This window comes from Mytilus trossulus, chromosome 4 (assembly GCF_036588685.1).
Source record: "Mytilus trossulus isolate FHL-02 chromosome 4, PNRI_Mtr1.1.1.hap1, whole genome shotgun sequence".
NCBI lineage: Eukaryota > Metazoa > Mollusca > Bivalvia > Mytilida > Mytilidae > Mytilus > Mytilus trossulus.
The window spans coordinates 78,266,182-78,283,273 of NC_086376.1; the positions used below are offsets into that span (position 1 = coordinate 78,266,182).

At 31.9% G+C, this 17,092-nt stretch overlaps 1 protein-coding gene across 2 annotated transcripts; it reads left to right on the top strand.

Annotated features, from left to right (window-relative positions):
- The first annotated feature begins 1,380 nt into the window (after window positions 1-1,380).
- LOC134716043 (PRELI domain-containing protein 1, mitochondrial-like) lies at window positions 1,381-16,851 on the top strand. 2 transcript variants are annotated; one of them, XM_063578730.1, is made up of 4 exons: window positions 1,381-1,526; window positions 10,881-11,018; window positions 12,795-13,008; window positions 16,086-16,851. In XM_063578730.1, the coding sequence occupies exons 2-4, from the start codon at window positions 10,930-10,932 to the stop codon at window positions 16,428-16,430; spliced, it is 648 nt and encodes a 215-aa protein (XP_063434800.1). In that variant the 5' UTR covers window positions 1,381-1,526; window positions 10,881-10,929; the 3' UTR covers window positions 16,431-16,851. The 2 variants fall into 2 exon arrangements, with proteins under 2 accessions (XP_063434800.1, XP_063434799.1); XM_063578729.1 differs by lacking the exon at window positions 1,381-1,526 and adding an exon at window positions 3,372-3,528.
- The last annotated feature ends 241 nt before the right edge of the window (window positions 16,852-17,092 follow it).

A 17,092-nucleotide genomic window follows, 5' to 3' on the forward strand; every position in this document is an offset into this window, starting at 1 on the left:
CTGATAGTATTGTTTAGGCTTCAAAAAAGGCAGCACGAAATAATTTATTATAATACAATTAAATCTTTAACAAACATTAAACAATATTTTATCTTATGGTAGTTAAATATTGTATTATTATTTTTAGTATTGAGTTTATGCCATATTTGTTGTTTTTATTACGTTTTAGGACGATGTAACCCTTAGGACTATCCTAAGACACCTAATTGTATATCCTAACTTTAGGACCAAACTTAGGACTAAATTCATTTTAGGAGACTTTCGTTAGCCCGACTTAGGACTAAGACGTGTCCTAAGACTTACAAACCTAAATATTTAGCCGAATTCTGTACCGTATTAGATAGATATAGGAAGATGTGGTGTGAGTGCCAATGAGACAACTCTCCATCCAAATAACAATTTAAAAATTAAACCATTATAGGTTAAAGTACGGCCTTCGACACGGAGCCTTGGCTCACACCGAACAACAAGCTATAAAGGGCCCCAAAATTACTAGTGTAAAACCATTCTAACGGGAAAACCAACGGTCTAATAGACGTTTGGATCCCCAAAGTAAAAAAACCATTCAAACGGGAAAACCAACGGTCTAATAGATGTTTGGATCCCCAAAGTAAAGATAAAGATAACTGCGTAAATGCATCTCATTCTGATTTAAATTTAGTTATTTTGTGGCGAACGCAGTAAAGTCTGGTACAACCTCCGAAAATCAAAAAAGTAAAAAAAAAAACAGATATTATGAAAGGACAATTAAAACATCGCTGGTAAAAGTAGAAATTTTCGTTTGCAAAATATATTGGTCTGGTGAGCAATTGGGATCTGTCTCGTCTCACTTTGGGTCCGTCTGTCCGCCCGTTTATCTGTAGATTGTTGTCAGGTGTGGATAAGGGCGGTTTCAACTTGAAACTTTAATTTCTCGCTCATTTTACCTCACAATAGTTCGAGATATCTACATTTCACCTCTTTGGATGAATATTTCTATAATTTTACCTAAAAAAAAAAACTCCAAATTTTTTTTCGCGTCGCTCCGCTCGGCGAAAATAAAACTTTGCGCCCCCCCTAACTGAAAATCCTAGATCCGCCCCTGTGAAGTACATGTATAAATTACAGTACAAAGTGTACGTCCTTTTTATGATATTCAAGTCATTTATATTGAACCAACACGGTGATGTACCAAAGGCTGATTTATTAGACAGCAAACGAATAAAGAAAAGTACAAATAGTCTGCGTCTGATTGTTTTATTGAAAATAGATGATAATCGTGCTAAATGGGTCTAAATTATATAGGAAATATTTGACTCTGTGACGTTCAACAAACCAAATATCAATCAAATAAACGTATTGAGGACCTATAAAGTTACGCTTTGTGACGTTGCAACGTCACCGCCAAACAACCAAGTAGAAGATACTTGCATCCAACAGTCCAGCTTTAGATGAGAAAATGAAATGGTTCGGTTTCAAAGAAGATAACTTCTGTTCAATTAGAAAAAAAAGTAATAGAGAATACAGACAATGTAGTATTCATCAAGGTATGGCAAAAATAGTTTCTGCGTTGTTTCTTTTTATTTTTTTATTAATTTATTCAAACTTGCATAATTTATTATTAATTTTTTTTTAAACAAAAATAATTTAGTTACAAAATGCTGCCGACAGTTTTCTTCCGTTAGTATAACTAAAGGGTGGATACATTTAAGCAGTTTTAAAAGTTGTTTTGACGACCGTTTTGTATTTGTTGTTTTGTTTATTCTATAATAATTGTTTGTCCAAAGTAACTAATAGATAATGAACAAAACGTTCAGTTGTTGGATTTCAAAAGGGTATTGATCTATTACGGTAGAGTTGTAAAAAAACACGATGGTGGTTCTGAACACTGAAACACGTGAATTAAAAATCGCAAAAAGGGTTGCTCGGAAAAAAAAATTGGGGAAAAAGAAGCACGAGAAATAAAATCGTAAAAAATTAAAGAAAAAGTAGATATGAGAAATGATTTCTCCGCTGTACTTGGAGATCATGCAGTCATCATTAATGGACATGAAGACCCCATGGTTACCTTTTTGTGTTCGCTAGTTGCATCTGAATTAAAAACGTTATATTATTCGTAGTAAAAGGCTATTAATGAAGAGAGCAATTAATATCCTGGGTACAAAAAGTGGGACGAAAGATACCAAAGGGACAGTCAAACTCATTAATCTAAAACAAACTGACAAAGCCATGGCTAAAAATGAAAAAGACAAACAGAAAAACAATACTGAGTACACATGACACAACATAGAAAACTAAAGAATAAACAAGCTTTATAATTAAACAATATCCGGGCTGACTTTGATTAATTTATTTCCTGTTTACTTTTAATCAAATGCGGGGTAAGCTCAAAAATATTAAGAGTACCGACACGAAACGGAAAATAAATAAGGGGAACACGACTTGAAACGCGCACATATATGATATCGAACCAAACACGAGAAATACATTTTTTTGTAAAACACGAAAACACATGAGATAAAAAATCCGAAAAGTTGCACGAAAATAACCCTTTTATTTACCACCCTCGTCTTCTTTGGAGTATTGAAATGTATGTGCAGTTGATCTTTATCTGTATCTGTATCGTTACGTCGAAGGTACCAATACTGGCTTTTACTCGACGGGTAATATTCAATTGTATATTTTTACGCGGCATGTACATGTTTCGTGCTATAGCATGATTACAAGGAAGACTAGCATCAGAGCTAGCTGATGCTTTCTGTGATTTAGCTTTATCCTTATTTTCTGTATTAATTGTTGTTTGCTTAATGTCCAGTATTTAATTTACTTAACGAGGATGAGAAACTGAAAATGAACAACAAATCAAGTTTGGTAGGTTCTGAAACGAGAGATGACCGATTTGCACAGGTAAGGGGAAATGCGGTTTATGTAATGGTTTATAATGAATATGCAGAGATGGTGCCACTTTCGAATTCATGAGTAACAATACATTTTATTAGGCTAATTATGATATTGTATCACAACACAATTATAGTTTAATTCAACAAGGGACGAGCAACAATTTAAATTCAAGGTGCGCGGGTGTGGGGGAGGGGGTATAATTTTTTTCTTAGCCTCAGACATCCCCCCCCCCCTCCCTTTTTCCGGCTCCAAATCAAATCTATTTAGTTTCTCTATGCGAACAATCAGATATTTTTCTATTGTATTAAGGGTACAGTGAGCAGGTCAATATTTTTCTCTTAAATCTATCGAAATTTTGATTGATCCAAGTCTTGGTGATCCAAAGAGGAAGAAGATCAAACATAATTCTGATATAACGTACGTTACGGTCTCCATCGGCTAAAGTTTCAACAATATATGAGACATACCGTATAAAGTCGACATCTTTCTAACGTTTCATCAAGGGATATTTTACGATAATAAAAAGCCTTTTGAAGATTAAAGAAAACGTGATCGAACGAAGTGTTTTTAGAGGAAAATATTATGTTTTTTGACGCATTATAAGGAATGTAGCAGTGCCTGTTATAGTGACGTTGATCAAAACTCATTGTACGTAGGAAACAGATTGATTATTAATGAAGCAGGATAAAATTTTATACAAAAAAACACACAGTCCCATCAAGGCATCATGCCCATAATCATGTCTATTTTGTATACGCCCGTCTTTCAAGCAAGACAGAGATAACATTCATGGAGATAACATACGAGACAATAAAAACATCAGAAACTTTAAGGTCGTAAAGAACTAGGCTAAAACACGACATGTACTGATTTATGGTGTACTGTTCAGCTGTTTGTTGTCCGTCAGTCGTCAGCAATTTTGGACAATAATTTAATGACTCACAAACACTTTCACTAATTTTCATCAGAGACATATATACACATATGTGTATATATGTCTCTGTTTTCATGAAACTTTTGTGAATAGGTTATTTCTGGAATCATGTCTTTCACCAGAAAAGGTTGTCAGTTTTGAACCCCTTTATGACGTCATTTACCAGATAGAAGGCACACCTGTATCCCTGCTCTATTAAAAATTTCCACCACTTTTATAATCGTCATTTATGTTGGGTAGAATAACAATTCATGTTCTGTAAAAGCACATAATCATGATTGCCGTATGACTGAGCTAGGGTGACCCTCCTTTTAGATTTTAATTTCCAAAATATTCCAGTTTTCAGATAATATCACAATCTAACCCTTTGAGCAATATTCATGAAACTTTGATGAGGCCTGAAAAAAAAGATATGTGCTTCCCGTCACATTCTTTTGAAAAATTCGTAAGTCAGATTTAAAAATTATTTTTTTTACATTGTAATGAAATTCGGAAAATTATCATGGTTTTTTCCAAGTCTGGGTCTGTAATTAGTTTCAAAAACCGGAAGTGTGTCATTTGCAATGTTTTTGAAGCACCTGCTGTGCAATTTTCTAAGATAATGAATTGTTTATGTCTTTTGTTCTTCAATTATCAATAAAAGATTGATGTTTCATCAACTTGTCTTGGTAAAAATTGAAAATGTCGGATGATGGAAGCGACTGAAAGCGAGTAACGTAAACCACAGGGCAACTTGTGATCGCTTTTGGGGGTCGGGGAAAGCGAAGTGACATCTACATCTACATCTATATTGTTTAAAATGCAAAGGGTTTAAGACCCATCACGCAAGTACTAATTAGTGACGGTAGGGAAAGTGACTTCTTCGCCCAAGTCGCCTGGTAGCACGAGCCCTGCTGTTACTCATATAATAAAAAAGATTTTAGTGCTAGATATTTAGTTGGTAGTTTCTCACAAGGACCTTAGTAAAACTTAAAGAACTTTTAATTTGAAATGTTACTTTAATTGTATACTCAGATATAAATTGAACAATATAAAAAAAACATTATTTACAATTGACCATTTATACTTCAGTAAAATCCAAACATTGTAGTGGACAGCGTGAATGATCAGTTCACTTTCAAATCTTACCACTTCTCCCTATCAGTTATAAAAAGAGAAGTCACTTCTCCCTATAATTCTGAAGTGGTGTGAGCCCTGTATAGAGAAAGTTATTGCATGAAAAATGCTCAGAAGAGCATGAACTGCAATGTTAGGCAATTATTTTAGTGAAATTTTTATCAGGTTACCTGCATTTTCGGGTGATTAACAGGTAAAAGGTGTAATTTATTACATTTGTGTTGAATTTTGAATAAAAAATACTTTTAGTCTTCATTTATTTTGTTGTTTTATCTGCCATATTATAAAGAAGACACCAGTTGCCCGATTCCTTAGGGTATTGCACCATACATAACGTTTTATGTGGTAGTGGCACAAATAGATAGCTCCGTCCTAAAAAAATTCAGTCAACCTCCTTTTTGCCCCCTTTTTAGCTCACCTGGCCCGAAGGGCCAAGTGAGCTTTTCTCATCACTTGGCGTCCGTCGTCGTCCGTCGTCTGTCGTCGTCCGTCGTCGTCGTCCGTCGTCGTTAACTTTTACAAAAATCTTCTCCTCTGAAACTACTGGGCCAAATCAAACCAAACTTGGCCACAATCATCATTGGGGTATCTAGTTTAAAAAATGTGTGGCGTGACCCGGTCAACCAACCAAGATGGCCGCCACGGCTAAAAATAGAACATAGGGGTAAAATGCAGTTTTTGGCTTATAACTCAAAAACCAAAGCATTTAGAGCAAATCTGACATGGGGTAAAAATGTTTATCAGGTCAAGATCTATCTGCCCTGAAATTTTCAGATGAATCGGTCAATCGGTTGTTGGGTTGCTGCCCCTGAATTGGTAATTTTGAGGAAATTTTGCTGTTTTTGGTTATTATCTTGAATATTATTATAGTTAGAGATAAACTGTAAACAGCAATAATGTTCAGCAAAGTAAGATCTACAAATAAGTCAACATGACCAAAATGGTCAGTTGACCCGTTTAGGAGTTATTGCCCTTTATAGTCAATTTTTAACCATTTTTCGTTAATTAAAGTAATCTTTTACAAAAATCTTCTCCTCTGAAAGTACTTGGCCAAATTAATCCAAACTTTGCCACAATCATCTTTGGGGTATCTAGTTTAAAAAATGTGTGGCGTGACCTGGTCAACCAACCAAGATGGCCGCCACGGCTAAAAATAGAACAAAGGGGTAAAATGCAGTTTTTGGCTTATAACTCAAAAACCAAAGCATTTTGAGGAAATCTGACATGGATAAAAATGTTTATCAGGTCAAGATCTATCTGCTCTAAAATTTTCAGATGAATCGGTCAATCGGTTGTTGGGTTGCTGCCCCTGAATTGGTAATTTTGAGGAAATTTTGCTGTTTTTGGTTATTATCTTGAATATTATTATAGATAGAGATAAACTGGAAACAGCAATAATGTTCAGCAAAGTAAGATCTACAAATAAGTCAACATGACCAAAATGGTCAGTTGACCCGTTTAGGAGTTATTGCCCTTTATAGTCAATTTTTAACCATTTTTCGTAAATTTAAGTAATCTTTTACAAAAATCTTCTCCTCTGAAACTACTTGGCCAAATTAATCCAAACTTTGCCACAATCATCTTTGGGGTATCTAGTTTAAAAAATGTGTGGCGTGACCTGGTCAACCAACCAAGATGGCCGCCACCGCTAAAAATAGAACATAGGGGTAAAATGCAGTTTTTGGCTTATAACTCAAAAACCAAAGCATTTTGAGGAAATCTGACATGGGATAAAAATGTTTATCAGGTCAAGAACTATCTGCTCTAAAATTTTCAGATGAATCGGTCAATCGGTTGTTGGGTTGCTGCCCCTGAATTGGTAATTTTGAGGAAATTTTGCTGTTTTTGGTTATTATCTTGAATATTATTATAGATAGAGATAAATTGTAAACAGCAATAATGTTCAGCAAAGTAAGATCTACAAATAAGTCAACATGACCAAAATGGTCAGTTGACCCCTTTAGGAGTTATTGCCCTTTATACAGTCAGAGCTCAGACATAAACAAGTCGATTTTTGTTTTTGACTTAAATAAGTCGAAACATGTATTTATTATAAAAATGTAGTTTCAGTTTTAGACTTATCTAAGTCAGAAAATGACAGACTTGTTTAGGTCTATTTATGTTGGTGAAAAAACTTAATGTTACTTTGTGGCCAAACTACACCACCTATGACAGCAAAAACCTGTATGAGTGTTCACAAGGACTTGAGCTATCTATATTTAATTATCTTATTGAACATCCTTACTAAACACAGATGTTTTTCCTCATTAAGTGTGATTCCAGGTGGTTGCATTGTAAGGTTAATTAACATTATCTCCGATTTTTTAGACTCTCATTCATATTTTTCTTTTGAAGACAAAGCATTGGCTTTCAATGCTGTCATTATTTGATTTAGATGCATGACCTCCTTATAAGTATGCGTGGGTCTTGAAGTTAACCAATTTTGATCACTCATCGACTTGTAGGAGTCGATATTTGCAACTTTTTGATTCTGGTCAATTATTTCTTGTTGAACAATATTGGACTTATTCAAGTCGTAATTTGTCTGACATTAAAGGGAGACAAATCCTAAAACTTACAAGTTTAGACCTCTACGAGTTAAAAGCAGATTCAGACTTATTTATGTCTGAGCTCTGACTGTTATAGTCAATCTTTAACCATTTTTTATAAATCTAAGTAATCTTTTACAAAATCTCCACTGAAACTACTAGTCCACAATCATCTTTGGGGTATCTAGTTGGAAAAATGTGTCCGATGACCTGGCCATTCAACCAAGATGGCCGCCACGGCTAAAAATAGAACATAGGGGTAAAATGCAGTTTTTTGCTTATAACTATGAAACCAAAGCATCAAGAGCAAATCTGACAAGAAGTTAAATTGTTAATCAAGTCAATATCTATCTGCCCTGAATTTTTCAGATGAATTGGACAACTGGTTGTTGGGTTGCTGCCCTCCAATTGGTAATTTTTAAAGAAATTTTGCCATTTTTGGTTATCTTGAATACTATTATAGATAGCAATAAACTGTAAACAGCAATAATGTTCAGCAAAGTAAGATCTACAAATAAGTCAACATGACCTAAATGGTCAATTGACCCCTTAAGGAGTTATTGCCCTTTATAGTCAATTTTTAACAATTTTCATTAATTTGGTAAATTTATGTAAATTTTTACCAAATATAGTTCTCTGTTACTAATGGGCAAAGTTCATGATAGATATAATTGAAAGAAGCAAAATCGTTCAGTAAAGTAAGAACTTCAAACACATCACCATCACCAAAATACAATTTTGTCATGAATCCATAAATTTTGTGTCCTTTGTTTAATATGCACATAGACCAAGGTGAGCGACACAGGCTCTTTAGAGCCTCTAGTTCTATGTCTCGTAACATGCGTAATGATCCATCAAATCATATCCTACACGAATTAAATGTAATGAACACATTGAGATAACAAGAAACCTTTTAACTAATCCTCGTTGTTAGTTTCGCCATAGAAATGCTGTAATTTTTCCATATTTCCACCATTTGCATCTGTTTAAATATTTGTTTTTATTTCTTCTATTTTCTTTCTAAGTACTGCATGATTTTACTATAAAAATTGTTGGGATTTCAAGCGCAAATGAGACCTTGTATATATCCTAGATTCAAACAAGGAAAAATTAGAGAGAACCTGAATGAAAACCAAATAGTTTAAGAGTCCTGATGAAAAATCCCGGTGTACGTCATCCGGCATATGCCGTGTGTAGCATTGAAAGGTTTAATAAAATGGAGCAGGGGGGTGGGGGTAGCTTTGTCCAAAGACAAGTATTTACACAACATGTACGCGTCTCGACAAATTTTTGCAAAAATTTAATAATCTGACATGTCTGAATTAAGTACTTTTACTAGTTTAGGCATTAGACTAAGATTAGACTGGCTTAAGATAAAGGTGCAGGCTGAAATCAGGAAAATTCACTGAGTATGGTTCCATTATTATCATATATAAACCAGAAACTGAACCATTTAATAGGTTATCAATGATCAGACTTGTGATTTGAACATGTTTTGCATTTTTTCAGTCCAGTATATTAACATGCAGATGATAACACATGTACGCTAGCCATTGTTACAACTCATATCTTGATAAAACATTTCAAAGAAACTCATTTGGACATGAACAAATCTTTACAGGAATAAACCCATTTAAGTCTCAGCTCTGACATTGGTTGATTATTTCATCACATTCATACTGGGTCTTTTTGAAGCTCTCTGTACAGATTTTACTTTGCCTGTTGTTAAAGGATGTACAAACACCTTAGTTGGTTACCTGAACATTTTTCTGTACATCCACATCCATTGGTTATGTAGGTGGTCTCTTGTTAATAGTTGTTTCATTGATAATCAATAATAATTGATAATCATGATAATCATACATCAAAGTTATATTTACATACACAATGTACAGTATGTATATGTTGTGTACAAGTTATCATTTTGTACAATTTATAATTTGTACAAAAATATTGTACAAATTATAATTTGTATTTTTTCTTTGTACAAATTGCAATTTGCACAAAACATGCCTGTACAAATTACAATTTGTACAAAATTTGACTAAAATTCACATAAAACTTGTACACCAGTTTTAAATACGAATTTTGGTGAAAAATGCAATGATTTACACGATAGAATTTTAATTAACTGACCACACACTAAACCTTATTGACATAATACACCGTTTATACACATCTACAAAAGGAAGGTTGATCTTCAAAATTTTTGAGATAAAAAAAGTTAACAAATAGGATTTTTTTCAAATTTTTAATACAAAATTTTTCTGAAAAAATATCATTCTATAGTACTGCTTCATTACTTCTTATTGTTATTTTGAGGTATTTTTTTTATTCAGAATCTTTGCAAACGATTATATTTGTAAAAGTTCATATTTTGTATCGTGAAAGATTGTGTAGTACAGCGTTTTGATGATCATGAACAGGATCCCAAAAGATTTGTTGCCACTTATTCGTTATTTCTAAAAGTCCATGAAAACAATCAAATTTTTCTTTAAGCAAGTGATAATTTATATTTGTAATTGGACTTAATCCGCTTCACTTTTGTTTGTGAAATGATTGATCGTTCAATGCCATTGGGTCTGATGATTTTATAATACTACACCAACTAGTTTTTTTTATAAAATAAAAGTCTGTGTGTCTGGTCTGCATAAATTTTATTTTGTTTTTAAAGTTTAGATTATCTCAACTGATTTCCGTTAAGTGTTATGCACAGTCATAAAACAAAGATCCTTGTTGAAAAAAAAACATTGATAAAAAAACGGCAAAAAAACAACTGACATATTCCTGACTTTAGCATAGTTATATATATTCCTAATCAAATGGGGTGTTTAATCTTCTGAGATATTTATTTTGTCTAAAAGTCTGACTGAAGCAGTTTAATACACATATTTATTCACAGCAACGGTTCCTGGGCTTCAACGCTCGCTATATTGAACAGTTAAAATGCCTGTAAAACAGCTTGTTATCGATTTGAGAGTCAAAAGATGGTTTGCAATACCTGATTCCATAAATCACTAGATTACCTGCTCAAATGAATGATAAAGAACTACTTTTGAATTTTGTAACTTAGTTGTATTGTCTGGTCACTTACATGTAGTAGCAATTCAATAATGTGTATCAATGCTTTTTTCGCCAAAATCCATATGAAAAATTATTGTCCTATTTTGTACAAATTGTAATTTGTACAAGCACATTTTGTACAAATTACAATTTGTACAAAGTCAAAATACAAATTATAATTTGTACAATATTTTTGTATAAATTATAATTTGTACAAAATGATAACTTGTACACAACTTATACATGTACATTGACCATCATGACCATGTAGATATGTTTATTTAAATTATTTAATTGTTTATATACAAAGATCCTTCATTTCTTCTTTAATTTTTTAGGATGCATTCCATTGAAGACTGATGTATATGTAGATACTGTTTGGCAGCTATGAAGTTCTTCAGTACTTTACTTCCATATAACTTCAACTGGGACCAAGTGGCAGTTGGCCTATGGCAAAGATATCCTAACCCTAAAAGGTATATTCATTTTGTGTATACATTGTAGGATGATTAGTTTGACTGATTGTAACTGAAGGGATGAAAATTCCTACTAACAATTTTGTAAAAACTGCTATATTTTGGGGCCAAAAAGGAGTCTTATTCCTTTCTCAGTAATACCGTATATATGTAAAGATAGCTGGTTTACTGATTTGAAAACCGTGTGAAATTATTTTATTATTTATCACACATAGCTGTTTAGCATGTTTCTGAATTCACAGTCAATAGTTTTGATGAATAAAATAACAACGAAAATTGAAATATTTCATATACATAATTTTATAATTACATACTAGTCTTAATATTTTGAGGGTTCTTGCATTGTGATGTTGTTGTTTTTTTACGGAAGACACATACATGTTACCACATTTACCACATACACTGTATGTCAACAAAATAGATCAAATTTGAAATAACTTTTTAAATATTTAGTTTGTCTAACCCTGCACTCTATATTTCTTTGGCCTAAATTGGGGTTAAATCTTGACAATTTTGTCCACTTTCTCTAAAATTTTAATTTGTACCAATATCAGTCTACATGCTGTATGCATGAACTTTCATTGAGTATTAGTACATTATCAATGATAATACGTACAGAAAGTGATTCAATATTGTTGTTGCTGATTTTTTTACGTTGAATGCTGGTACATGTAATAGTTTGTTGTTGATTCAACCTGAAGTTTACTATGTATTTGTGTTTATTCTTATAATTAATGAAAAGGCAAAATAAAAATATATTTCTTTTAATTCCTGTCTCCCTACATATGTATTTTGGTCTAATTCAAACAGAGTCTGAAATCATCTTGGTATCACAAACAGTCACCCTATTTTAGTGAAACATTGTGCTGACTTAACAATGTACATGTATAATACTTTATATGCATGACTGAACATACATGTATAATACTTGATATGCAAGACTAAACATACATGTATAATACTTTATACATGTTATATGCACGACTGAACATACATGTGTACATGTATAATACTTTATACGCACGACTAAACATACATGTGTACATGTATAATACTTTATATGCACGACTGAACATATATGTGTACATGTATAATACTTTATACGCATGACTAAACATACATGTATAATACTTTATATGCACGACTGAACATACATGTATAATACTTTATATGCAGGACTGAACATACATGTATAATACTTTATATGCACGACTGAACATACATGTATAATACTTTATATTCACGACTAAACATACATGTATAATACTTTATATGCAGGACTGAACATACATGTATAATACTTTATATGCAGGACTGAACATACATGTATAATACTTTATATGCATGACTGAACATACATGTATGATACTTTATATGCATGACTGAACATACATGTATAATACTTTATATGCACGACTAAACATACATGTATAATACTTTATATGCACGACTGAACATACATGTATAATACTTTATATGCACGACTGAACATACATGTATAATACTTTATATGCAGGACTGAACATACATGTATAATACTTTATACGCACGACTAAACATACATGTGTACATGTATAATACTTTATATGCATGACTGAACATACATGTATAATACTTTATATGCACGACTAAACATACATGTATAATACTTTATATGCACGACTGAACATACATGTAAAATACTTTATATGCACGACTGAACATACATGTATAATACTTTATATGCACGACTGAACATACATGTATGAAACTATCATATTAATCTTTCTATTTCAGCAAGCATGTTTTAACTGAAGATGTTGTGTCCAGAGTTTTAGTTGGAAAGAAGTTATTTACAAAAAGGCTATTGACCAAGAAGTACAATGTCCCAAAGTGGGGTAGAGATGGACCAAAGTGGTATGTGACTGCCATAATTGAAGAATCTGTCGTGGATCCTGTCAAAAAGACCATGACAACATACACCAGAAATATAGATCTTAAATGGTTTATTGTAAGTAAATTTTTAATGATATACATGTACCTTAATTATATTGGTCCAAAAATCTATATGTCATATGTCATGTATGTCTACATGTATATATAGTCAGAATTCTATTCATCAAAATGATCTCCCAATTTTATAATCCTCAAATTGGAAGCCATTGTTGTGATGACATGCTGTCAATTTAGCTCTTGAAAACCAATAAATACATTGTATATACACATAGCATAACTAAGATCTGTAATGCAAGTTGTATTTTAAAAGATAAATGTATCTACTACAAATGTAGCTATTTAGCATCATTTAATGCACATTTATGAATCAACTAAAAACTTTTATCTGATTGGTTGTCAAGGGGAATTTTTTGAAAGTTCAAATTTAAAAAAAAAAATTCTAATTAATATTTCGTGGAAAGGGCAACTAGACTAAAGAATTTCAGAAGCTGAAGACTTTTATTACCCTAGATAACACACACTAAAAAAAGATATGCATTTTTAAGATTCAACTAGAAAGTTTGTTGTCAAGTACTTTAAGTAAAAATTTGTTATTCAAAAACACCTATTCTGCTGTTTTGATTCATTATAAAGGTATTTCACTTAGAACTGCCTCAAATTTAAGATTTATCTGACGGAAGATTTAAAGTACTTTTTAAACACTTTAGTGTCTATTTCAGCTGATTCAATTAGTTTATGTGAAAACAAATTTTCACTTTTCAAATACTTTTTGTCAAAAAAGAAAGTGGATGCATCCGTGTTCATCCTCAACCTTTATATATGTTATGTATTATCATCAAATACAATTTGCATTTCAATATTAGGAATGAACACAAATTTGACCACTTTCATAATGAGTTTCATTTAAGACTGAAACAGTCTAGAATTTACCTAAAATGGTAGAATTGTGAAGATTTCAGTAATTTAGCATAACTTTATGATAAAAGTACCTGATATATGTGCATTGTATTGTCAAAAATAGCACATATTCATGTATCAAAAGCATTCTACTTTCCAATAAATAAGTAAAAATTTACAATTTTGTAAACTGCTATATTTTAGGGCCAAAAAGAGGTCTTACTGGACCTACTCCTTTCAAATGTTATTATGTCCACCTAGAGCCTAAAATATAAAAGATAAAAGAATTTGAAACGAGGTGATGTGTGAAATATTTTTCTTTTAGTCTTATAGTCAACTCAAACATGCCTACACAAAAAGGTGTACTCATGATCAACTCTCTCTTTTTGATGAAATTATTACCCATCTTCAGGATTTTTTTCTCCCAAAAACTGTCAGCGGGGGCAGGGATGCAAATAACTGCCTTAAAAGGGTCAACCTGTCATCTTTCTTTGGAAATATTTTCGGCAGAATAATGCTTACCCGGTATGCACAAAAAAGATCCAACTGTATTTCCACCTTCCACTATCAACTGCTATGTGAAAATTTGTCTATTATTTAAAAGTTTTAACAAATATCTTGAAGCTCCATACTATAAATCATGTACATAAAAGCATGAAAGATGCATAAAATGCTAAATTATGCACCTTTATTAAACTTTGAGATCCCATAGAAACAGATGTAAACAATTAATGTATACCAATTCTGCATATATGCTTTTTGTGGAGCCTTCCACTTTAGTCGAAAAAGCGAGACTAAGCTATCCAACTTTCCGGCGTCGGCGGCGTCCACAAATATTCACTCTGTGGTTAAAGTTTTTGAAATTATAATAACTTTCTGAAACTATACTGGATTTCTACCAAACTTGGACAGAAGCTTGTTTATGATCATAAGATAGTATCCAGAAGTAAATTTTGTAAAAATAAAATTCCATCTTTTTCGTATTTAACTTTTAAATGGACTTATTTTTTCTACGGGGAAACATTACATTCACTCTGTGGTTAAAGTTTTTAGAATTTTAATAACTTTCTTAAACTATCCTGGGTTTGTACCAAACTTGGACAGAAGCTTGTTTATGATCATAAGATAGTATCCAGAAGTAAATTTTGTAAAAATAAAATTCCATTTTTTCCGTATTTATCTTTTAAAAATGGACTTAGTTTTTTCTGCGGGGAAACATTACATTCACTCTGTGGATAAAGTTTTTAGAATTTTAATAACTTTCTTAAACTATCCTTGTTTTGTACCAAACTATGACAGAAGCTTGTTTATGATCATAAGATAGTATCCAGAAGCAAATTTTACAAAAAAAAAAATCCATTTTTTCCCTATTTTACTTTTGAATGGACTTAGTTTTTCTGCAGTGAAACATTACATTCACTCTGTGGTAAAAGTTTTTAAAATTAGAATAACTTTCTTAAACTATCCTGGGTTGTACCAAACTTGAACAGAAGCTTATTTATAATCATAAGATAGTATCCAGAAGTAAATTTGAAAAAAAAAAAATCCACTTTTTCCGTATTTTTCTTTTAAATGGACTTAGATTTTCTTCCAGTTAACATTACATACCTGTAAAGTCTGTAGTTGGAAGTTTTTAAAGCATTTATTAGATTCATAAACTATGCTGGATTTTTACCAAACTTGGACAGTACATGGTAGCTTCTTACAATCAAAAGATTGTATCAAGAGGAATATTTTTATTGATTTTTTTCCTCATTTTTGTTGAGCCTGCCATTTACAGCAAAAGTAGGCGAGACACTGGGTTCCGCTGAACCCTTACAAATTTTTTACCTTTTCTAACAAATAGTTTCAATTCTTTTGTTTAATTTCAACTGGTTTCTGCATGTATATATGTGTAATCATTATATGTAACATGCCTTTAACGGGCAGATGATTGGTTTGATAAAGTTTTCATATAAGTATTGTATTGATGTTTATCTATCAGAAGACTATTCAATCATCAATGGGTCATTCTTTATTCACATGTCAGGACTATCTGAAGCCTTTGACTGATTGGGCTGCAGAGTGTAAGAATTAAGTAGGGAGAAATATTTTGTAGTACTATATTGTACTTCTCAATTACTAATGTTTTCTTAAATAATCTTCGATTTATTAGGTACAATGTATATAATCATAAATGTGCATTCGTATAACACGGAAAATTAATTATAAATATTTTTTATTTTTCTATTTTAGAATGTTGTTGAAAAATGTGTTTACACAGTTGACCCAGAGAATAGATGCAAAGTTATGCAAGAAAAATCATTCTGGAATACATCTAAAGTTTTTGGATTCGGCAGGGCTATTGAACTTTATGGATATGAAAAAGCCAAAAAAGATGCTCAGAAAACTCATGAAGGATTTATTCAAATTTTAGAGAAATTATTTCCATCAGATACTTTTGTTCCAGCGACAGTCCTGGCTACAACTGGCAAAGAAAGGATCAAGCAGACGGCACGTAAGGCAACAGAAATGGCAAAGGATGCTACAGAGAAAGCTAAAGACAAGGCAAAATCTAGAGTTTTTGTACCAAATTCATAGATAAGCCAAAGGCATGGCAAAATCTAAAGAGTTTTTGAACCTAATTCATAAGAATTTGAATATTTTTGTTTATATCAATGGTTATGGTCACATTGGCTAAATTGATGAAGATAATGACATATTATACATGTCATATACTGGCTTAAACTTATACTGTCAGCTTTCATTGTAATTCTACACAGATTTTTGATGATGCAACATGATCACTGTTGATTATTGAATGAAAGCTTGCAGCTTACTAAATGATCAGTTTATTTTAACTGTTAAATATATATATTTATGTTTTATTATTTTTTTCAATATTTTCCATAAAGGTATGAAAGTTTCAGATTTCATTTCATTTCTGAAATGATTGTTGATGTGTTTGTGTGCAGCTAATATGATTAACAGTACATTGTATTTTTAATATTGTTTAATGAAACATAGAAGAAAATAAAATGACTAGTCTTGAGTGTTTGCATTTTTAACAAACTTGTACTAGTGTGGTTTATGTTTCTAAATACCTCTTGAAATATTTGTTAGAGCACTGCCATGAATTATTTCTGAATTAAGATTAATTGTATGTTCATATAAGTACTGAATTGAAAAATTATAAAAGAAGATGAAATTTCTAGTGCTTGACTTTTACCTAGTGCTGGAACATCATGAAGATGTTGAATTGT

Bases quoted from the DNA above. Each gene is read 5' to 3' on its own strand.
- LOC134716043 (XM_063578730.1), top strand. From the start codon at position 10,930: ATGAAGTTCTTCAGTACTTTACTTCCATATAACTTCAACTGGGACCAA. The intron at 11,019-12,794 runs GTATATTCATTT...TTTCTATTTCAG, and splicing joins AGATATCCTAACCCTAAAAG to CAAGCATGTTTTAACTGAAG. The intron at 13,009-16,085 runs GTAAGTAAATTT...TTTCTATTTTAG, and splicing joins TAGATCTTAAATGGTTTATT to AATGTTGTTGAAAAATGTGT.